At 40.8% G+C, this 23,386-nt stretch overlaps 2 protein-coding genes across 3 annotated transcripts in view; both read left to right on the top strand.

Annotated features, from left to right (window-relative positions):
* Window positions 1-1,792: 1,792 nt before the first annotated feature.
* Window positions 1,793-12,293, top strand: sall4 (spalt-like transcription factor 4). Of its 2 annotated transcripts, none has more exons than XM_086068704.1 (5): window positions 1,793-1,832; window positions 5,637-5,719; window positions 7,396-9,825; window positions 9,902-10,179; window positions 10,487-12,293. In XM_086068704.1, exons 2-5 carry the CDS (start codon window positions 5,653-5,655, stop codon window positions 10,922-10,924), a joined length of 3,213 nt encoding a protein of 1,070 aa, XP_085924830.1. In that variant the 5' UTR covers window positions 1,793-1,832; window positions 5,637-5,652; the 3' UTR covers window positions 10,925-12,293. The 2 variants fall into 2 exon arrangements, with proteins under 2 accessions (XP_085924830.1, XP_085924829.1); XM_086068703.1 differs by lacking the exon at window positions 1,793-1,832 and adding an exon at window positions 5,476-5,565.
* A 341-nt stretch (window positions 12,294-12,634) lies between these two features.
* atp9a (ATPase phospholipid transporting 9A) overlaps window positions 12,635-23,386 on the top strand; it is a 28,715-nt gene continuing 17,963 nt past the window's right edge. Inside the window, exons 1-13 of the mRNA XM_086068862.1 lie at window positions 12,635-12,797; window positions 14,667-14,811; window positions 15,778-15,891; window positions 16,006-16,114; window positions 18,144-18,202; window positions 18,840-18,891; window positions 20,109-20,203; window positions 20,515-20,595; window positions 21,341-21,416; window positions 21,558-21,634; window positions 21,834-21,994; window positions 22,120-22,262; window positions 22,475-22,587. Coding sequence (XP_085924988.1) covers window positions 12,730-12,797; window positions 14,667-14,811; window positions 15,778-15,891; window positions 16,006-16,114; window positions 18,144-18,202; window positions 18,840-18,891; window positions 20,109-20,203; window positions 20,515-20,595; window positions 21,341-21,416; window positions 21,558-21,634; window positions 21,834-21,994; window positions 22,120-22,262; window positions 22,475-22,587 — 1,293 coding nt within the window. The 5' untranslated portion in view covers window positions 12,635-12,729. The remainder of the gene's footprint in view (window positions 12,798-14,666; window positions 14,812-15,777; window positions 15,892-16,005; window positions 16,115-18,143; window positions 18,203-18,839; window positions 18,892-20,108; window positions 20,204-20,514; window positions 20,596-21,340; window positions 21,417-21,557; window positions 21,635-21,833; window positions 21,995-22,119; window positions 22,263-22,474; window positions 22,588-23,386) is intronic.

Below are 23,386 nucleotides of genomic sequence, written 5' to 3'. Positions count from 1 at the left end.
CCTCTGACAAGTTTTCATCACTGTCACTGTATTTGTTGTCAGTTAACAGCTTTTGGTAGTAATTATTTTTAGGAGTCATGGCTTAAGCAAGAATTCAGTATATTTTGGTGAGGAACTGGATATACAGGAATTTATTTCTAACAACCAGATGGACAAACAAACACTTGTTTAACAGTCCTGTCTGGACGGAGGCCTGCATGGCTGAGTGACATTCTATGACAGCATTGCTAAAATAACAAATCCAGTGGTGGACTACAAATTTTGCTCCAAGGCGGCAGTGGTGGGTGTGGGTGCAAAAGCTTTTTTTGCTCAAGGGCCACATTTGGTCATTAAAACAAAGAGATTGTGTGGAGAGAGAGTAAAAAAAACAACTATTTTTTATTTTAAAAATTAATTATACACTGCGCATATTTTAGATTTTTACATATATTTTAAAATATGTAATTTTGTTAAATTTAATAAATTGAGTTCTGTTCAATTTATTTAATTGCATTACTCATAATTTAATCATAATTATTTAAATATTTGATTTAAAAAAATAATTGTAAAATGTTGGTCTAAATTAGGGCTGAGCGATTTCAGGAAAATATTGAATTGTGTTTTTTCTTACAAATACTGCGAATCTGATTCACTTCCTGATTTTTTTGTTTTTGTTTCAAAATTAAGCTTAAATGCATTATTAGTACATCTTAACCATCAAAACAAAAGCAATTACTCTCTGGGGCGTAGTGGCCATTGGGAAATTTGGGAGTTTCCCAAACGGACTGTCGATTCGAGGCAGAAATTGTCGCTATTTCGGGCCAGCCCTCCACCGCCCACCTCCCATCAACGGATATGTTTTGCCGCATGTTGGCCGCCGTCCGCCGAAATAAGTTGCCCCCATGTCGGATGCTGTTTGCGCACGCCCACACCCCCATTGACGAATATTCCCGGAACAAATTTAAGTCCCAGTAATCCCTGATTACTCTACATTACACTAATATTGTCCTTTATCTGGAATCTGGATTTTAATAAAAAAAACGATAAATAGGCCAAAATTTATTGAACCATTTTATTTAGTGATTTTCAATAAACCATTGACAAATTATTTACAGCGACTCTTGATGACGTACATTTTTGATGTCAGATGAAAGAACGGAGTGAGCCATATGTGGCCCCCGGCTCTTCATTGGCCACCCCTGCTCTATTCCAGGATGCTTGTCGACCTCTGATTTGTTTCACAACTCTTCTATTCCCTTAGGAAATAATGGAAAGGGAATGAACCTGCAGCAGGGTCAAACTCTTACCATCTTAAAACCTTTATTAACCCTTTTAAAACATTTTAATGTTCTTCAGGGTAAAATATATTTTTTAAAAAGAAGAAGAAAAAAGGAAGCTTTCACTTGCTGGCGTGAACTTATAGACAAGGAGGGATTTCCAACCAACGCTGCCATGGCTTTGTTCCTGCTGGACTTGTAAGTAGCTTCCAATGCTCGAATCGGAATGCTAATGCTAATGTTAGCTATTGGAAATTAGCTTGGTAGTAATAAATAGCCATCATCTTAATCATTCACAGTTCCATCCATTTCACGACGCTATGCGCTGGTCCTCTTGGGAAATATGGTCTTCTTTCAGGCAAAACACTAACGCTTTTGTTCATAGGGTGCCACTATATTCAACAAAGACTGAAAGTTCTTGAGTATTGCTTTAATGTTGTGTTTATGTAATATGAATTAAGCAGCAAAATCCACTTTTTTTTTATCCATCTCAGGGAGCACCCATTTTGCCACTTGCTGTTGACTGAAAATGACATCCCAGCTTGCTAACATCACATGACCAAACCCAGATAACAGGTGAGCCGTGATGGTCATTACCTACCCCTTTAAAGGGGAAGTCAAGTTAAAAAATGCATTTTTTTTAGAATATGTTCTACACGCCTCCATTAGTCTAAACTGCATTTTGACTATTATTGTGTTTGTTGAACGTGAATAACTGTCATATTTAAAAGTAGAAGGCACTTGGATCAGGCTGTTACTGTTTGCTTGCGTGCATCTGCAAAACTACCAACACTCGGTCTAACCCGCCTCCTCGCAGATTTATGCTACTCACCGTGTCAGACTTGCGCCGGTCACAAAAACAGAACCCTTTGGACTCTATTTTCATAGACAGGAGCACGTGCTCAGCGTAAAAAACTGCCGCATCTTCATTTTCGTGACAACTGTTGTGTGAGTCTGTGTGCGAAGAGGGGTGGGTTGCCACATAGAGATGCACGCCAGGGTGGGAAGGCGGTCTCCAAGTGTCTACTTTCCAGCGGCCAACTTGATATCATCTGCTAGTGCAGATCTTCATGCAGTTCCTTATAAACATACTTTACGCATGCTGATCTCCTCCATGGACTTCAGCAGGTCTGTTTCTGTTTCTGCAATGTAAGCCGCACGCCTCACCTGCACGGAATTTAAAGATATTAAGAGGAGCCGCTTCGATTGGCCGTGAAGCTGGCTCCCACAACGGCGCAAATTAACATTTCGAACTGCGACCGTCGACAAAAATACGAAAAGAGAGAAAACTCTACCCATGCACATGGTTAGACTACAATTTGCACGAAAATGGGGTCTTAACTTGAACATCAAAGATGTAGTTTGAGGGTTGATATGCATCACTGCCACAAGCTTGAAAATAAGTTAACCACTTGTAATTGTAGTGATGACACTGGAGTCTACAAATAACTTATAACTGACTGTGTATGTTCTTCTTCTAATGTTCTTAGCCTTGTGAGGCCATTCCTTCTTTTGGAAAACTGTAAGTGTTGGGAAAAAAAGACACAAAGTAAAACATGCAGAAAGTTAATTATTTGTCGCTCACTGAGTTGAGGCAGTCCATGATGCCATACAAGACAGCAGTTTAAGCTTTCAAAGTGTTGGGCAACTTAAGTATAAGGTAACTTTTCACAGAAAAGCACCAAAAAAAATAAAAAATAATTCCAATTTTGAACTACAGGGAGCATTCCACTTTAGGTTCCACTGTTTATAAATGTAGATCAAGAAGTGTTTGGGAACTGACAACGTTTAATATGTTGCCTTTGTACACACAACAATATATTACTTACTAAAAGGTTCGGGTGAAATTTTAGGATGAACATAAAATGCACTATAACCGTTACAGGTGAACTTTATTTGACCTTTTGAACAGGTTTCACAAAAATGTTTTTTTGTATCATTTATGAATGACCTCCATTTTCTGATGCTCAAAAGTGTTTGCACAATTGATAGATTTGTAAATACATCTGTGATTTATAGTATCTGGATGAAAATGATTTGCATTTTACTATACTCAACTTTTCACTAGACTATATTGTTGCTGTTGACGTTAAGTATTCCCTATGGGTGGTAAGGGGGCATGGTTGTACGCACACAGACGCAGAAGAAGAAACAAAACAGCGTATTCAAGCATACTTTCTTATTGGGGCCATAAAGCGTCTAGACAGCACTCCCTTTTTTTTTTCACCTTCAGCCGAGACCCTCAAAGAGCATTTGGTCGTCCAAGGGTTTGGGCCACTCTTTGTCCGCAGGGTCATTATGTAACACTTATAAGACTTACATTTGAGTCCTTGTATGTTAAATGTAATTTTTTTTGTACGTTTTTTTTTAAAGCGTACACTATCAGAACTGCAAAGATATGCAAAAATAAAAACAAACAGTTCCAAATTGCTCACTGTGACCATATTCTGACACAAACCACAGGAGGCATTCCCATTGAAACGTTGCCTCGTGTCAAAGGGTAAATACAACACCATACTGTAGTCCTGAGGAATCTTCTCCCTCTCCTGCAGCTCATCTTAAAACAATGTCCGTTCCCCAAAAGTTCCCACGCAACACGTTTGATCTCAGCTGACCCCTCGAGTGTCTGCGCAGTAGAGTTTGGACCCGGCATGGAATGTTGCTGGTATGCCAAAAATAAATTCCTGTCTGTGTGCATGGGCAGACTTGGAGACCGTAAATGAAAAAGTTCGTGTTTGACACAATTGTAAAGAACAAGTCATTTTGTGTGTCACTGATTGTTCAGATGGGCAGCGTGCTTATTACAAGTAGTCAATTGAATTCAACTGTTTCATATTAAATGGACTGTTTGTGCTATAGGTGATTGTTGTGCACCACCGGATCTGGATAACACTTGAATAACATATCTTTTTGAGGAACTAATATAAAGTTTGTTCCCTTCTCTCCGGTGCTGCATGGTAAATTTCTGGGAGTTATTTTTCTTTTTTTTCTTTTGGTGGATGGTTGTCTATGCCCACAAGGTGAATGCAGCATATAAGCTCAATTCCAGCATTGTGTATTTATTGTATGTTATTGGAACGGTCATACTTTTTGTTTAAGTTTGTAATTTATATCCTGTTCAAGTGAGGGAATTCATTCGACATTTATTGTGGTTTCAGTGCACTAACGACTATATAAAAATAGAGTAGAGCGAATCTTTCCGCCAAGGCCAAACTGTTAAGTGAACAGAAAAGCAATGATGACGACATTACCGAATGAACAATACTGAGCTCTTTTTGAAAAAAAAAAAAAAAAAAAGTGAACAGAAAAATTGTGTGGCTTCATATTTGTGTCTAAACTATTTTACTATTTCAACATAACTGCTGTGAAATATGTCATCACATTTTATTAAACTGATATTTGCACAATACTGTATGTCAAGTCATTTTATATTCTAAAGTTACTTTTCATGAATAGGTAATGCGACATAGCCAAACCAGACCAGTTTCTACTGCATGTCTAAGTATTTGACACTATTCTTGTAAACCAGCAATACTAGTCGTCTAAAGATTTCATGAGAAAAAACAATCAGACAACATCTTCTCTATCATAGCAAGTTGGGTTCCATTGTTGTGTTCACACACTGATTCAGATTTCTGCAGTATATTCCAACAAAGCTCCAAAACTTGTCAAAAAGTGCCTTGCTGTATGTATGAAGTCATCCCTTAAAGTTGATCCAAAACAGACAAAACAGTACAGTATTTGCTCATCTGAGAATAATGCATTTTTATTGTTTAAAACATGTAATTATAATTAATAAACCCATTGTTTAATTTAAAAAGTTGAATGTACAGTGGGCAAATGTGTATTTTTTGTTATTTTATTAAATAATGTTTTGTTATTATTTATAAATAAAGTGTGTGGAAAAATTGAATAGGGTCAACTAATTTGGTATGTTGTCATTAGAGAGAAATAAAACATCCGGTTAATATGATTTGGGCTTCATTGTGTGAGGGAAAAAAATGATTTGGGTTGATATATTTGGAATTTTGTGGACTACTGTATTTGGGTTTTACTTCCTATGATGCAGGAGGAGGTCAATGAGTTGGGCGTCATTAAGCCGGCCTCCGTGCCGCGGGCCGGGCCACTGGCAGACCTCCTCCCGCCCCCTTCATCGATGAGGTAGTGGGCTTGCTCATTTGAATAATGTGAGACTACTTGGACCGGAGCCAATCAGCTGTCTGGGCACCACGATAACTCGCAATGCATTATTGATAATAATAATTACGTTGACATGCGCATTTGAGGAGGTAGGAGAGCGGTGGTGGGGGTGAGTATTTTTTTTAAGGCCAAAAGAATTTGTAGAAGAAGAGGAGGATAATTGTGCGGAACTCTTTGTAGCCCAGATGGTTGCAGCATGTCGAGGCGTAAGCAAGCCAAACCGCAGCACATCAACTCGGACGAGCCCACGTCTGCACAAAATGGTGAGTTTTACATGGAATTAATTGTTTTAATGGTTCCGCTCGCGCACTATGACCTATTTGACTGTGCTGATCTGATCGAAACTCTACAAATGTTACTCAGTTGTGGGTCTAAATATGAGGTAACTTTAAGTCGATCGTTAAGCCACTCAAACTTATTTCATTCAAAATACCTGTTGCTTTTTCTTCCACCCTTGGAGGGGGTGGTGTTGAATTAAGTCACCCGGACGTGAAATGAAACTTTTAGCACTTAGAAGCCGGTTCATCCATAAAATAAGTATTTTTTTTAATTAATGAAAGTTTGTTTAATGTCGCCTCTTCGTGACGAATCTGCTCTCCCGAAACTGAAATCGTGTTTTCATTTGATTTATTTAATCTTACCCATAACAATGAAAATTGTTGTTAAAAAATAATAATTTCACATTCACTTGCAAACGTTCCAACTTCTTAACAAATGTAACTACTACCTTAACAATAACAAAAAAAATAATGAAATGGCACTCTGAGTAAACTGACCCAAGGCAATAAATCCCCCAGTTTAATGCATGACTGTTTCCTTTGGTACGTATGTGGGGGGTGGGGGATGGAGCAGTGGCCCTTTTAGTGGAGCCTGTTAGGTGGGAAGGGTGTGTGTGTGTGTGTGTGTGTGGGGGGGGGGGGGGGGGGATCTCTCCCTCTTACCCCCCTACCCCCACCTCCAATAGAGGAGAGCTCACCGTTTTCTGTGAATGAAAAACTTGAAAAAGCTATATTGGACTCGGTCGTTGCGCGGTTTCAGTACATCAAAAAGGACATGAGTAGGCGGATAATCTACGGCCTCAGTTTAGGTTCTGCAGCCATTAGGGGCGGGAGCTAGCACTGTGATGTATTTGTGATAAGAGCTCATGCGTCGTATTGTGCGCAAATGTTCGCAGTTTCCCCCTCGGATGAGTATGGTAATGCATCTAGTGCATATGTGTGTGTGTATTTGTGCTGTGACACCGTTCCAGTACCTCCTGCAGAGCAATTATCAAGTCCAACAGTTTCTTTAGGCAAATGCAAACAGGTGGTCTGCCCCCTTTCCCCTACTCGCAAGGCATTAGCATTTAACAATACACCCAGTTGTTGTGAAATGGAGACAAATTAAAATGCACATTTGTTGGTCCTTGAGCAATTCACACTGGTCTCGTTTGTTTTTAGTTAGTTTAGCTACCGGAAAAAAATTAAAATGTACACTTTTTCTGACAGTGGTTCCACTGCATTCCTGCTAATTGCTCATTGTTGTCATGTGTTTGTTCTATAGCAGCATGATTTATTTTAAATACCAGTGCTTCCTTATGCTCTTGCACATTGTTCAGATTCATGTTAAAAGTAGTTGGTTGCCCCCTGCTGGCCTTGTGGACAAAAGGTCAATTCAAAATTGCTCAAGGGCTCTTAACAGTAGAAAATAGTCTAGATGGACACACATTTTACAGTGTTGTATAAGTGCTATTGTTAGGAGTCTGTTATTTATGTAGTTTTTGTAAATGTTTACAATAATATGACATTACCATATTTTTATGATTTAAAGTTGAAAATGGGTTCAGTGAATTTGTACAGGCCTCACTGTTAAAAAACAAAACACAAACTTGTTGATTGCTACATTGCTATGTTCAGAAGAAACTATTGTTTAAAGACTTATATCTTCCAACCCCCACCAGGCCTTCTACGAGATGATCCAGCCCAGGAGACCGACGAAGTGAAAAGGTTAAGAATGGACCAGATTCGGATCTGCAACAAGTGCTGTGCCGAATTCTTTGACGAAGTTGAATTTTGGGAGCACGAAAAGAACTGTACTAAAAGCCAGCAAGTGCTCATTATGAGAGATGCTGATGGCAGTGAGGTGACGGAGGAATATTCACAAGGTTCTCCCGAAGGCCCCGTCAGTGACCATGACGATAGCCGGTCTAGCAGCCATTCCCTAGCTTCTGCCAATGCTGATCACATAGAAAGACCTGAAGATGAGTCTAACATGCACACAGAGGACCAAGAATATATGTCTGTCAGTCCTGACGCACACTTCCAACCTTCCCCAGAGATGCAGGATCCAAACACTTTTGAAGCCACAATTACTGACACTCACGTTTCCGTCTCCCATACTTCTTCAAATACAACAGCTCTGTCGTCGCAGGACGCCCGCCAGGTCATCCCCATGATCTTGGAACAGTTGGTGTGCCTCCAGCAGCAGCAGCTACAGCAAATCCAGATCACAGAACAGATCAGAATCCAAGTGGCTATGATGACTCCACAGGGTCTCCGGTCATCTGTGGGTGCAGCCGTGGACCCCCTGAAAGCCCTTGGCGCACATCTCTCCCAGCAGCTCTCTGCTGCTGCAGCATTGATAGGAAAAAGGACTGGTAGTCAGAACCTGTCAATGGAGGCATTGAAGCAAGGTAAACTGCCTCTACCCAGTGGCATGCCAACCTCTGTGCCTGCGGGACTGAGTGCAATGACCTCTAAAATTGACATTTTGAAGGGCATTCCGGATCTGGCTGGCCGTTTACCAGCACTATTTCCAGAGACGCCAGCCGTTGCAGGTTTCCCGGGCACCTTCAGCGGCATCCAAGCAGGGATTGATTCGAAAAAAGCAAAGGGAAAGCTGTTGAATCTTCCAGTAGAGATAAAGACTGGAGAATTGTTGTACAAGCACAAGTGTAAGTACTGTGGAAAGACCTTTGGCAATGACAGCGCTCTTCAGATTCACCTGCGTTCGCACACTGGAGAAAGGCCCTTCAAATGCAACATATGCGGAAACCGCTTCACAACCAAAGGGAACCTCAAAGTGCATTTCCAAAGGCACAAAGACAAGTATCCCAACATCACCATGAATCCTCATCCGGTGCCCGAACACCTTGACAGCATTCCCACCAGCAGCGGTATTCCCTTTGGTATGTCGGTGCCCATGGAAGAGTCAAATGAAATTAAGCCAATACTTGGTCATCCTGCTGCTGCTGGGTTCCATTCTTCATCGCTCTCTGGATTCAAGACATTTGATGGCTTTGGCGGTGGAGACCCATTTTCCCAGAGACCCTCGCCATCAACAAGTGATGGATCCCCATCTGTTTCCTCAAATGTCTTTGGCCACGAGACAGGTATGAACACCCAGAAGGATGCTAAGGAGCTCCTGGGAACACTGCATCACATGAATGGGAATGCCATGTCTTCAGAGCAAAGCTCTGGCACTGCAAAGCTTCAGCAGATGGTGGACTGCTTGGAAAAGAAGACAAACGATCCCAATGAGTGTGTCATCTGCCACCGAATTCTCAGCTGCCAGAGCTCGCTTAAGATGCATTACCGCACACACACCGGGGAGAGGCCATACAAATGTAAGATCTGCGGTCGTGCCTTCTCCACCAAAGGCAACCTAAAGGCCCATTACGGGGTGCACAGGGCCAACACTCCTCTTAAAATGCAGCACTCCTGCCCCATTTGCCAGAAGAAGTTTACCAATGCTGTGGTTCTGCAGCAGCACATTCGCATGCACATGGGCGGCCAAATCCCCAACACCCCAGTGCCGGAAAACCACTTTGAGGCGAATGACACAATAGAGTCCTCCCCATCAAAAGAAAAAACTTTGGACCTCAATGGTTTTGAAGCAAACACGGAAGCCCGAGAACCCGAGGTGACCGCTCAGAAGCCAAACGAGAACTCCGACACTCTCACGTCTGCCGCAGATGACGACCAGAAGCATGCTGGGCCCGCCATGTTTTCCAGCCTTGATGTCTTGAAGAATCTCACTTCGACTCTTGCACTAAAAGGACCGGGTAGCACTCCGTCTGACAGCGAGGGGACACCCAAAGAATCCCCGTCTGTTCCCAGAGAGCAAGAATATCAGAATGGCCCTGGCCCGGCTGTTTCTGACTCTGCCATGTCATTTCATTGCACCTCTCCTATCAACAACACTAGTACCCTCAAGTCTCCGGAATCTGCTGCAGAAGAGTTTGCTCGTAACGGGTACAAACCGGACCTTGAAGGACTAACTCAAGATGGAAGTGAATCAAGTGGAGCTCTTGACCTCACAGCTTCAAGCAGCTTTATCCCAAAAGCTATCAAAGAAGAACCCAGTGTGCCATTCACAAGTGGAGAATACGGTGAGCTACTCAATCGAGGAAATAGTGTAGTTGTTTTGATTTTTAATGGATCTAATTCCCTTTTTTGTATCAACAGCTGCAAGTAATATGTCTTTCATGAGGATCCCATCAAGTCTGGAGATGAAGATTCCTCAAGAGAACCCACTCGGCACCCATGGTTTGTTCACATCTCAAATGCCCCCGGCAGTCCAGACGGTATCGCGTCGCTCCTCCAGGCAGCATGTTTGTAACGTGTGCGGGAAGAACTTCTCATCTGCCAGCGCCTTGCAGATTCATGAGCGCACCCACACTGGGGAGAAGCCTTTTGCCTGTAACATCTGCGGCCGGGCATTCACCACCAAGGGAAATCTAAAGGTATATTTGCCATGAGTGTCAATATTGCCAACTTCTAAATACCTGACATCACTCTCTGATGACAACTTTGTATCTCCAGTCAAACCTATCTATACATTTATCTTAACCCCGAAAACTGAAAATTGTCTTTGATCTTGGGTACTGTATGTGCTAAAGAACACCGACGACACTTTAGTCTTCAGTGAACATAACGATTGCTCTGGCGGTCATTTTAAAATGTGTTTTCTTTGGTTGTTTATCAGCAAATACTCACATAATGTACTACATGGATGGGTTTGTATTTACTGATTTTTTCCCCCCCCTTCAGGTACATATTGGCACCCACATGTGGAACAACTCCTCGAGACGTGGTCAGCGTCTATCCCTGGATAATCCCATGGCTCTTATGGCAATGAGCTCTGAGCCAAAGATGTTACCAGAAATGTTGCAAGCCCCCAAAGAACTTGCTGCTCCACCTATGAACTTTGACCCATCTATGTGGACCCAGTACACTCCGGCCTTTAGTGGCGGTCTGACCATGAAGACCAACGAGATCTCGGTCATCCAGGGGGGAGGTATCCCCCTCCCCGGGAGCCCTGCAGGCGGCGCCCCGCTGATTGGATCCACCGGAGGCCTCATGAAGATGGACGGATCCCACTCAGGCTTGCCCGCCTCCATGGCCGAAATTGAGAAAAACAGCTCTGACAGTGTACCAAAATCCCAGTTTCCACATTTCATGGAGGAGGGGAAAATTGCAGTCAATTAATCACCTGAACTCTGACCCTGAATGTCTTCTCGCAAATGAGGTACAGTCGTGGAATTCAGCATAGGTATTTTCCCCGTAATCACATCACTCATTCAATTGATTCTATAGTATTGCGTTTTAGTTGACTTAATGTAAACTACTGTAGTTGTATTTTATATGAATATATACGGGTATTTTTTTTCTGTGAACACCCCCCCCCCCCCCCGCCTACTCAAAAGTTTGAATGTAAAACTTTACTTGAAACTGCTTTAATTTCAATGTCTTTTTTTTTTTATTATTATTATATACTTTTTGAAGGATTTGGACTTTAAGGGCTTGACTTGTCAGGTCAGTTTCTCAGCGCTCATAACTTTGGCATTGTTAACCGCATTGGTCCAAAATGACTACTTTCATTCCTATTGTGTGCCAGTTATTTTATGAAATGGTATGTTTTTGTAGTGTAGTATTTCACATTGAAGGGGCATTTGGACTGGTTAGTCTAGTGCCCTGCATGTTGCATACGTATTAGTTTTGAACAATGTAAGTAATGGAAAGGACTAATGGTTCTACTTGCCAAGTGCCTAACTTGAATTGCGTGTGTTGCTGTTGTCTTTCAATGCACCAGAGGGTTAATTTAAAGGTTCTGGTAGAATTAATTATTATTTGTACCATGTAGCATTGCTTGTGTATCAGATTTACATCCAGAACTCTGTCTGCTGCCTTTGTGTTTTCTTGTAAAGCAGTGTCGTAAGATAGTTGGCTGAGCTCCAAATGCAGAATATTGTCCAGCCTGCACTTTATTTAAGGTTTATACGGTTACATTTATTGTTGCATCTCAGTCTCACTGCTTAATGCTGTCTTAGTTGGACAAAGGGCAAAATTACAATTTTGTCTCAGAGGTTTGCCAGCGCTCAGATTTGAATGATCTTCAAATTGTAGCATTTTAATTTATTTACACAAGGCTTGAGTTTTGGGGGTAAGATCTACCTCATTTAGATTTTAGTTTGCTACACCTCCTTTTTCTCAAAGTGAACTGTACATTTCTCTCCCAATACATTATTGAGTACATATATATTATTTTCTACTCTAAATCTGCTGTGTTGAACTCCAATGAATGTATCACAGGACACTTTACACAAGTCAGAATGCTCAGAGTTCCTTTGAAGCCCCCTGCTGTACATTCCTTAGTAAATATGCATTTGCCAAGTTGTGCCTTTTTTTGTTAACGAACCATGTCAAAACTGCTTTTCAAAGATGTTTCTACAATACAATTCAATGTTGAGCCAGTGTGGCTTGTTTACAGGTGTACATTGTTTTGTGTTCCCCCCACAAATGTTTCCTTCAACTGTGTTTGCTGGTTTTGAACAATAAAGTCCTCACTTTTTTCAGACGGGCATTGTCATTAATTCACTAACCTGTTAAACCTTAGTATTTAAAAAAGAAAAATGCATGAGTTAAATCTTGGGCTTGATTTTTGATTTACAGTTTCCCAATATTGAATGAGTTCAAGGCATATAATTTACACATGAAAAATCTGAAAGTACACCACTGTGACAATGGCACAGCTACATCAACAAAAGTACATTATATTTGTAGTGAATTTGGTGAAACTGGATCATTTGCAGTGATTAGCAACTACTGTTCGAAAAAGTAAAGAAGCAACAGCACCGCATCTGTCAACTTAGAGGGAGCACCCCCACCCCATTTTCTCTTTAGTGTGTCCCACCCGGCTCTCTGTCAGCGGCGCGGTGCGAAGTGACAGCCTCCGCCCAGAACCTCAGAACCGCCCCAGCCAGGCTGCGTGCCCGTGGCGGCTTTTCTCCGGAATGACCGACAACATCCCCCTACAGCCCGTCCGGCGGCCCAAGAGAAACAACAGCAAACACAGACATGGGTAAGGCTCGTAGAAATGAGGGGCACTCATTCATTTTAGCAGCCCTGACGCTTTCGCTCTTCAGCCATCTTCATTACACAAACGGCTGCTTTGTTTTGAAACGTCAGCGGGGAGGGAGAATGTACACACTCTGGCTGGATAAACAATTAGTCATATACAGTACTCTGTGTTTATGTTGTTGTTTTTTTCTAATTCAAAAAGGAGTGTTGCTCTAATGTGACTGTTTAGCAGCTAGCTTTAGCTTTAGCTTTAGCTTACATCCTTGTTCCGGGGAGAGCGTGCAGCAAGTGCACTAGAAGACTACGTCAATATTTGCCTGTTCGTACTCATGTCGCAGTACAAACGCAGCAACATGCGGCCCTTGAGCAATCTTATTACTATTATTCAAAATTGTTTAATCTGCCTAAGAATATGGATTTTTACGCTAGCTGTGTTAAAAGGGGGGCCAGGCCTTATTCAGATCGACGGAGAGGCTTTTGAAATGTCGTTTGACTATCAGTGATGGAATCTAATGCAGCTGACAATTGTACACACCACACACAGATCATGACATTGAACGATGTAATGACATCCGATACTGATATAATCCAGATGGCTACAATTAAATTTGATTTACAATTAGAGGTTATTTCTATCCGTTTTTAATATATACCACTTCTAAAACAATGATACACGTCCATGGCTAAACTAAATTGGATTGTCTTGCTTTGTGAGTTTAACTTGTTTGGCTACCATGCGCAGAACTCAATGTATTTGTTTATCTTTTCTTTTTTTAGAGAGAGAGAGAGAAAGCTCAGTGTTGTTCATTCGATAATTAATTAATTACTTCATTTATTTATTTGTATATCTGATCAATTTTCCCCATTAAAATGTTAACATTCTTCTTGTTTTATTTCTTAGTGAGTCACAGTGTCCCATTACTGGTGAGCTATTTTTAGTACAGTCCCATGGACTACTGATGTTGTCCTTAGGGCTAACGAGTACACACTGGCACCATTTTGCAGCCAATTTGCATTATACAGCCAATCATATTGTCCCTGCTTAGAAGTCCTCTCACCCTTACCGGTGACAGCCAATATTGGCGCGTTTGTTCGGCGCTTATTGAAACATGTAAAACTTTGGCTTTTTAAAACCAAGGTAAACAGTCAAACCTTTAATCAACCCATGATTGAGTACTACACACTTGATGTCTTACATGACATATGTACATGATGGCTCACACGACCTACAGGGTTTTGTGCTGTTTAACAGCCTATATTTCCTAAACATTTTGTTCAAATTCTAAATCGGGTTACACTGTATTTTTCCAGGTTTATAACCCACAGTGTAGTTATTAATTAATCTTGAGGTCACTGGGTTCATTCATGTGGAATGTTGGCCTGGCTTGAACTTTAGGAGTGGTCACCCATTTCCGGATGAAATCACAATTTCGTTTTGTTTTTTCACTTTATGGACATGCAGTTGAATCCTCTGTTGTTTCTGTTTGTGGCAACACATTAACTCAAGATGTGACTGTGAATTCATTACGAGTTGAACCATGTACACATCCATTCAAGTAGAGCGTTTTTCTAAAATATTTCCAAAAGTATTTTGAAATAAATAAAACAGTTTACTGCCCCTAATCTGTGATTAAGGCAGTTAATAATCATTTAAAATGTGAGTTATCATTCTACTGTATTTAGTGTGTCTGGGTTTGTGTATTTGCTGTAAAGATGCATATCAACTCATTGCAGTGGTTCTCATTCTAAATACATTTTGCAGTATCTATAATGCATATAAATCCATTTTATTTATAGCTGTTTGAAATTTGACATCTTGAGTCAGTTGAATTGTTGACACGAAAGTTATTAACTTGCCCCTTCGTCTCAGGTGCTGCCCATGGTCCAAATGTTGTGGCATGTGTGACTTCCGTCCCCGCACAGTGTGGCTCGGCCATCCAGAAAAGCGAGAGCAGAGGTACCCCCGGAATGTCATTAACAACCAGAAGTACAACTTCTTCACCTTCCTGCCTGGGGTTAGTTTCACTCGACGGTCACCACACTATTCCACCTCCCAACAACCACTTATATTTCCTTCCATATGATTCAGAAGTGGGACAAATACTGTATTACATCAACAAACCAGCTCAGGAGGGCACCTTGTGTCTTACTAGAGTCATAAACCGATGTGTATGAGAGGGGGTGAAAGTAAGGACACTTGATTTATCTTGCAAATCTCTGACAATCTAAAAATATATACTGTACATGATTTTTTTAAATATTCATTTTGACAATTGTCTACATTTTAAACTAGGGTGTTATTATAAGGTACACTAATAATCATGACGACCCAAATGTGTTGAATCTCATTTGTCTGCATTTTTCTCGCATGTAAAACTCAGGATGGGGGTTGCTGTGCTGTTTGTTCTTATGATTTGTTTGTGTGTTTTGCATAAACATTTGCTTTCTAGATTTGCTCAGTTGTCATAGGATCGTTAGTAAGATGGTCAAAGTCGCTATTGTTTGTTTGCCAAAGAAAAAGAGAAAAGCAAATTGTTTTTGCAATGCAAAATGGCGGGGAGGGGGGTGGGTCCTTTTCTTTAGTTTGTTATTGTTTTCTGTGTTTTAGCATTTGGCCTCTTTTCCTGCACTCAGATCTCTATTGAACATACCGACTTTGTCATGCTAGTAATCTCTCACATTGGTGGCAATGGAACTGAGTGAGGTTCTAACTTGAGTGTTAAATGCGAGTGTGATATTGGTGGAAGCTCTAGTTCCTAGATAGGGAGACACATTTTTAGTAGTCTACTCTGGTCATTTCTGCAATTTATGTAAGTTGAACCTCTGTAGAAGCAGGTGGAAATCCTAGTTCAATATTCACATGAAGATTTTCAGTTTGGATAGTAAAAGTAAAAATCACCCCACGTCATTGTCTCATTGTGGTATACAGCCCTTCATCAGGATTTTGAAAAGATAGCATGTGCATTTCTTCTTCCCAACAGGTGCTTTACAATCAGTTCAAATACTTCTTCAACTTGTATTTCCTGCTGCTGGCCTGCTCTCAGTTTGTGGAGGAGCTACGCTTGGGTGACCTCTACACCTACTGGGTCCCTTTGGTATGCGTTTTTTGTAAACTCTCTTGGTCAATAAGTCACTTTTGTGACTTATGTAACGATTCTACAACAGTTGACGTACATGAGTTATCGTTGAAGTGTGATTTTTCATTTCAGGGTCTGGTCTTGACCATCACCATCATTCGAGAGGCCGTTGATGAAATAAGATGCTATATTCGAGACAAAGAGGTGAACTCTCAGATCTACAGCAAGCTGTCAACAAGAGGTGGGCATGGAATTCCAATTCAGCTCGAGCGCTATAGCACTTGTGTTGACAAATTAATCAATTGTCAAATTTATTTGTCAAGACTTTTATTTAATTGTTTTTTGTTTTTTTCAAGCGGCTTCCATAGTTCAAAGTATGTCCCTGCTGACATGCACTGTTTCACAAAAGCACAGTCAGTGTTGCCAACTTATATTAGCAATTTGGTTGCTACATTCATTGACTTTTTCGAGCCATCCAGCGACTATTTTTCAAAAAGTGACTAGTCTAATTCCCCACTAAGAAACAAACAACATGAACTGTTTTCACATAGTTTTCCATGTAACAAGTCAGTGGAAGACAGTCACTGAGTCAATCATACCCATTTATTCATTGCAAAAACTGTAATGTATCACTATATTTGTATGCATGGGTAACGTCTGACCCGAAAAATCTGTTGAAAACCATCAGAAAGCGACCATAAAATTTCTATTGACTCTGTTAAGGTTTTTATTCTGCAGACACAATTTTCAAGTTCAGAACTACAAAACAAATGTCAATGTTTGGCCCATTAGAACGGCACTTAAAGGCCGGAGTCAAGCCTATCAAGGGTCCATTTACATGACAACGATTTAGTGAAAATCAAAAAAAAAAATACAATACATAATGAAAACACTAAAGTATGCATGCCAGCGCAGTTGTTGGTGACGCACATGCGAAGCGACATCTTGTTCTTTTACGGTAGTTCTTTTTGTTTTACTCCAAACCGTAAAGCATCTGCTTGATCATAGTAGCAGCAGTGTAGCAATGTTTGCTGGAGAAGTCTTAACAAACTCATATAATTATCTTGCGCAACAGCACTTTTCTTACACGCAAGCATAATTTTCATTTTTTATTTTATTAACCGCTTAAACTTAAATGTTTTCTTGACATTAGATTCCTTCCATTGTAACACAGTAGATGGCTGATAGTTGCATATTGGCCAATCGCAGGATAGCCGAAAGCTTACTAATGCGGAGACTCACTAAGTTACACTTGAGATTTGGACATTTTGGGTCATATACTATTTTGGAATCCTTAACAATATAAACACAATGGGATGTGTACTAAAACATACTGTTTAAAACTGAAAATAAGGCTTTTCAGATGTAAAAACAAACCAATCTCTACCCTTTGAATCTTTGTCAAAATGGAGTGTTTAAAGTCTGCTCTCATACAGAAAGTGCAGGTCTGGAAGAGGGTTCTACAGGAAAGTTGCCTGATATAAAGGACTGTAATAATGCTCATTTTTGCATCCATGCTGCCACCTGAGCCACCTTTCCTACTTTTCAGCATCTATTAACTGTAGAGGAGTGGCCCTGTTAAAGCTTATTGGGGCTGAGAGAAACGGTGTGTAATTCAAAGCAGGGACATAAAAGTGAGCATACAAGGCCACGGTATAAAGTGCGAGCAACAATAAAAAAGCAGAAGACCTCTTGCGGTTTCCATCACTTGGCCACTTTGATGTGGCAGCTTGTTTTAGCCATAAACACAATGGTCGCCCGCCTCCACGATAGTGGTTCCTGTGCACACTTGTTTTGCACCATTCTCCAAAGTATGCATGACACACTGCCATCAAACCTTTACTGATAATCTAAATTATTGTAATTTCTGATTTAATGCAATTGTTTGCACGTCTTAGCATAACTCTGTTGTCACAATGGGACAAAGAAGAAATGTGAATTCCCATGAACCCCGACGCATAGTGATATTATATGTGCCTTAATGTCTTGCATATGCATTGGCCAGAGGTCACGGCAGAGGTCAGGGGTCAGTGATCTCCTCCAAACAAATTTGCCTGTTAATTCCAAATGGAATGAGAGAGAAAGGCTCAACTCCCCCAGCATTCCTTCAGATCTGCATGGAAAATTACTTCCCCCAAACTTCAGTGGGGTGACCGGTGAAGCATGCGGGAAAGCAGCTGGCACTACTACTATTTGATTTCCAAGATATGTTTGTGGTTTATACGTGTTTTACCGTTTAATGTCTTCTCTATTTTTCTTTTTCCCGTTAGGCACAGCAAAGATCAAAAGCAGCAACATTCAAGTGGGAGATCTTATAATAGTGGAAAAGGTTTGTTAAAAATACTTCCACATGGCAATAATGGTCACATTCTCACATAATGCCTACAATCAAATATTCGCCACTTGATGTGCATTTCAACCTCATTTTTGGGTAGGGTTAGTATATCTTAAGTTGGAGTGGGTTTTTAGTGGAATTAGATGTGTGGTTGTTCCTGTCGCAGATCCATTGAGGTCTTTGCACATGAAATATGAGAAGCACACTCCTGTCTTCAGTTTCCAATGGCAGGCGTCTTTCTGAATCACTGGTCGCAGCACGGCCGAAGGAAAGGTCACACATGTCGGCCGCCACATCTCATCAACTTGTCTGACTGATTGTGAGCTGTCTGGAAATATTAGGTCGCTGAAAGTATCCTTCTGCGATCCAGAAGAACTATGTTGGGATTTTAGGGTTATGCTGAGTCAAGTGGGGTCACCTGCGATTGATAGGAGGGCCTACTCCTTAAAAAAAAAAAAAATATATATATATATATATATATATATATATATACTTTTTATTTTTCAATGAGTGTTACTAATGTGCCACACACAATGCGATAAGTCAAACATTTTAAGAGCAAGAGGAGGGTGGGGTGCAGGAGCAGGACGTGATGCTGAAGTGATGTTTTTCTTTCTGTCTTTCTTTGTAGAACCAGCGTATTCCTGCTGACATGATCTTTTTAAGGACCTCAGAGAGAAATGGTAAACATCTGCTGGTCATTCATCCAGATCTGGCTGGGGAAATGACTTGTTTAAAAAAGGCGCTGAGGTGCAGGGATTAGCCCTGAGCCTGGACAGGAAGTCCTATAATGTCTGAATTGTAATTGGGTCCAGTACTATACTATCAGTCAAAGCTGCTGTGGGTGGAGGGGAGGAGAGTGTTTGCTGCGTTGCTGCTTCCAGTTATACATACACACATTGTAGACCAAACACTGACCTCTCTTACTCATGCTAGTTTTGCAGATACATTTGTGCGAGTACAACACAATAAAAGTTATAATTCGCAAGCAATGGAACTTCTAAGGTTGAACACAATACATTCTAGGACCCCAGTTGACCGTAATTATTTGCTATTAGCTGTGTTTTCCAATAATGTAAAGGCTAATTAGCTGTTCCATCATCAAACTAACATCATACACACTAACTACACAAGCAATTTTAGCATTGGTGGTTAATATTAAAATGTAAACATTCCAAAACACTGAATTAATTTTTCTGATGCTGGTGGTTCTCTTCTAACCTTTATCTATGAACACCCATTGTTGCTAGCCATTTTGGAATAGTTGTCACAAGAAAGCCAAAGATAAAGCAAGAGCATCTACATTTAGCTATCGAACCGAATTGGGGCACCATTGTTGAGGCAATCTCTATCTTTCTGTCTACATAAACTTTAGAGGTTCCACTATACAAAGGCGTCTCACATGATTGATCACGTGGGGATTAAGTTTCACTAATGCAACAGCTGCATTGCTTTATAATTGCATATGGAGTATCTACAACTGAAATGTCTTAACTATGTTTGAGCATGTATGTTGTTGTTGTGACTACTTAATGCCCAAGGGAAAGAACACAGCAGCGTTGTTTTACTGGAAATAGTGTATGGTTATCTCCATTCCATGTGGAGGCCATTAGGTCAATTATGAGGAGCCTGACTGGGATATTTTTTGGGGGCCACATGACTCATGTAGGCTAAAGTTAAATTTCGTGGGAGTAGGGTCAAGTTTCTGTCCCACTGGTTAATGTGGCTAAACCAAGTTACCAAGACTTCCTATAATGTTTAAAAAAACAACACATTTTTGTCGCATGCATCGGTTCACAGAATAGAGATGTCACTTATTGACACGTGGGGCTTGCCTGTTGTCACCCCCTGGTGGTGTAAGTGTAAGCATATGTGGAACAAGCTTTTGTCTTCTGCTCAGGCTCTTGTTTCCTGCGTACTGACCAGCTGGACGGGGAGACGGACTGGAAACTGCGCCTCCCAGTGGCCTGCACGCAGAGGCTGCCGACTGCTGCAGTGAGTACATGACGGGGATGTGGTATACAATAGGCCTACAGGTACACGTCTTCAATCAATTGGTCAATCAGAATGGACTAAAGCCCAAATTCGCAGCAAAGCAAGGTCCAGAAAGGCATGTTTGGATGAGTTTGGTGTGAAAGAATAAGATCGTCAAGCAACTTTGGGATGAACTTCAATAGAGCGGGACAAAAATGTACTCACTCCAAAATCTTGTAGAAAGTGAACTGTAGCGTTAAAATGAATGTTGTTTGAAGTTCATTCTTCTAACTCGAGAACAAGTTCTAAGTAATTTTGTTGATGTCTCTTAGGACCTTCTACAGATTCGGTCCTATGTATACGCAGAAGAGCCAAACATCGACATCCATAACTTTATAGGAACTTTCACCAGGGTGAGTGTGTCTCATTTTTGTATTGGATTTCTGTTAACTCAATACTTCTTACCTCTTCATGGAAATATTCTGTTTAAGAAATAACCCTTAAGATTATGATGGGTGATAAAATAACTCAGATAATGTAGGTTGCTTTCGAAGTGTAGTAGGATGTATCCTGGAGCGAATGTGTTCCACTCAGATGTAAACAAAAACATGGCTAACTTTCTGATGAGTTTATTTGACTGTAGGCAGGTTGGCAAATGTTAGCAATTTAAGAGCACATGAAGAACATTGACTTAGCTAGCAGGCCGACTGAGGTGCGAATATATTCTGAATTTGTGAAAAGTGTTTTAATCAATTCATGTGTCAAGCTTGATAACATCCAAATGCACACATAATATTAGGAAAATTATGAAATATAAGTGTAAATATTTACTCTGCAACCAGCCGCTACCATCATCCACTGAAGAAAGACATAATTCTGGTAGTACAAATGACAAGAGTTTTTTTCTTTTTTTTCAAGGGACAGTGACCCAATTTCACTAGTCAGCAATTTCAGGAACAAGAATACACATCATCAAATAATTGTTTTATCAAATAACTGGTGTTGGACAATAAAATTGATGTAAAAAGGGTTGATTTTTGTATGATTATAACTTGCACACTGTAGTAAGTGGTTACATACATGATGCTACGGGGAAATGGTATTAAATAAAGGAAATGTGTGCAAAAGGGTTAGCTATTTCTCTGTTGTCTTTCAAAGGAGGATGGCGACCCTCCCATCAACGAAAGCCTTAGCATTGAGAATACACTGTGGGCCAGCACGGTGGTCGCCTCAGGTGAGTACATAACACGTTGGTCAAGGTACTCAACGGTTGTGTTTGGAATGCTGATCTTTATTTTAACATTGGTTGTTGGTATGCATTGTTTTGCATGGTGTGTTTGGATAGTTGTGTTTAAATGTGTTTCCCTTATCATAGGCACAGTAGTGGGGCTGGTGATTTATACTGGCAAGGAGCTGCGCAGCGTCATGAACACCTCCAACCCAAGGCACAAGGTACGATGGCTGAAACCAGGCATGCATATTAGTGTTTTCGGGACCTTGTGGACAAGCATCGTTCTGACAAAGTTCTTGTTGTATGTGTTTAACAATGCCAGGTTAACTAAACGTTGATCATGATATCCAATGGCCATGTACAGTCCAACCATGTTTTGCAAATTTCAATACCAATATTAATTTTTTGTGTTTATGTCAGGTGGGCTTGTTTGACCTGGAGGTAAACTGCTTGACTAAGATCCTGTTTGGGGCATTGGTGGTCGTGTCGCTGGTCATGGTGGCCCTGCAGCACTTTGCGGGACGCTGGTACCTGCAGATCCTGCGCTTCCTGCTGCTCTTCTCCAACATTGTGCCTATCAGGTGGGACATAAAATGCTCCCTGCGGTCATGCCAGCTTTATGTATTTTTATTTTATTGTTTTGCTTTTAGTCTTTTAAGATTGTGTGCGCTCTCTGAGTCCTCCTGTTTTCATTTATTTGATCTAGCCTGCGTGTCAATCTGGACATGGGAAAGATGGTTTTCAGTTGGATGATCAAGAAGGACTCCAAAATACCGGGCACGGTGGTGAGAGCCAGCACCATACCCGAACAGCTGGGCCGCATCTCCTACCTGCTGACTGACAAAACAGGTTTGACTGCAAAAGATAAAACAACACAAACATTCAAATCAGATCAACATCAGCTAAAAGTAGCAAAGCAAAAAACCTTAGTGATTTTATTTTATTGTATGTATTTGCGCTCATCGTGCCCTTACACGTTTCATGCTTTATTCACTTTTTCAAATGTGACACATTTAGCAGAATTGTACTATAAGTATGCTGTAACACTATTTGAATGCCAGGAACTCTCACCCAAAATGAGATGGTGTTCCGGCGCCTCCACCTTGGGACTGTGGCGTACGGGATGGACTCTATGGATGAAGTGCAGAGCCATGTGTTCAGTGCCTACACACAGGTACAAAACATAACAAGGGACAGAACACTATCACTCAAATTTCAGGAACAAACTGAATGCTGAAAAGCTAAGAAGAAAAAGCAGCCTCAATGTTTAAAAACGACAACAACCAAAACATCAATTTGTGATTGCTTCCCTCAATTCTTCCTGACCTTTGATCATAGGCTTTGTCCCCCTTGACACCATAGGTTAGCGAAGCAGGAAACAGGATTAACCCAAAAGCCAGGCGCTGCCCCTACATGTTTAATGACTTTGCCATTAACCTCTGCAACGTGCGGATGGCTATTATTAGAAAGGCCTCAGTGCAAAATTATTCATTTCTAGTTGAAAACATATGGTTGTTCTTGTGTAACGCTCTGATTCCAATGATTATAGTTTGAGTTTTGGAGATGTCTGGTGACCTAAGTGATAGAATGAGTCAAACGATTGATTGTTTTGCTCAAATGGGCTACAGATAGTGGAGTTTGAGGCTGCATATTCAGTGATATGTACCAGCCATCTGCAACAATATGAGTACATCAATGTGTGAAACAGTCGTCCAGATCAAATCAAATGCTTGCAATATACCAACATTTTGTGAATTTATTGTGCTAATAATAATTTCTTGCAATTTCTATAGTTCAGTTTAGTCACCTGGCTGTTTGCTGTTACATTGGGGCATCATCTATTATGCCTTTCACTGCTTCAAATCACAGATTCAACATACTGTGACATCATTGATATGCACTATAGAGCCACTAAATGGCCTCTTCACAATCAATCAGAAAAAATAAATAAAATCATGCCCATCTCCAGGTTA

The sequence above is a fragment of the Leptonotus elevatus genome, chromosome 2, assembly GCF_054856555.1.
Source record: "Leptonotus elevatus isolate MCC_2025b chromosome 2, RoL_Lele_1.0, whole genome shotgun sequence".
NCBI classification, from domain to species: Eukaryota; Metazoa; Chordata; class Actinopteri; order Syngnathiformes; family Syngnathidae; genus Leptonotus; species Leptonotus elevatus.
Note: the sequence above shows the minus strand (reverse complement) of the source record. Positions and strands in the feature narration are given on the sequence as shown.

What these genes read in the sequence shown, in the direction of transcription:
- sall4 (XM_086068704.1), top strand. Translation starts at nt 5,653, where the DNA reads ATGTCGAGGCGTAAGCAAGCCAAACCGCAGCACATCAACTCGGACGAG. An exon ending in ATTCACAAGTGGAGAATACG is followed by an intron (nt 9,826 to 9,901) that starts GTGAGCTACTCA and finishes TTGTATCAACAG; the next exon opens with CTGCAAGTAATATGTCTTTC. An exon ending in CCACCAAGGGAAATCTAAAG is followed by an intron (nt 10,180 to 10,486) that starts GTATATTTGCCA and finishes CCCCCCCTTCAG; the next exon opens with GTACATATTGGCACCCACAT.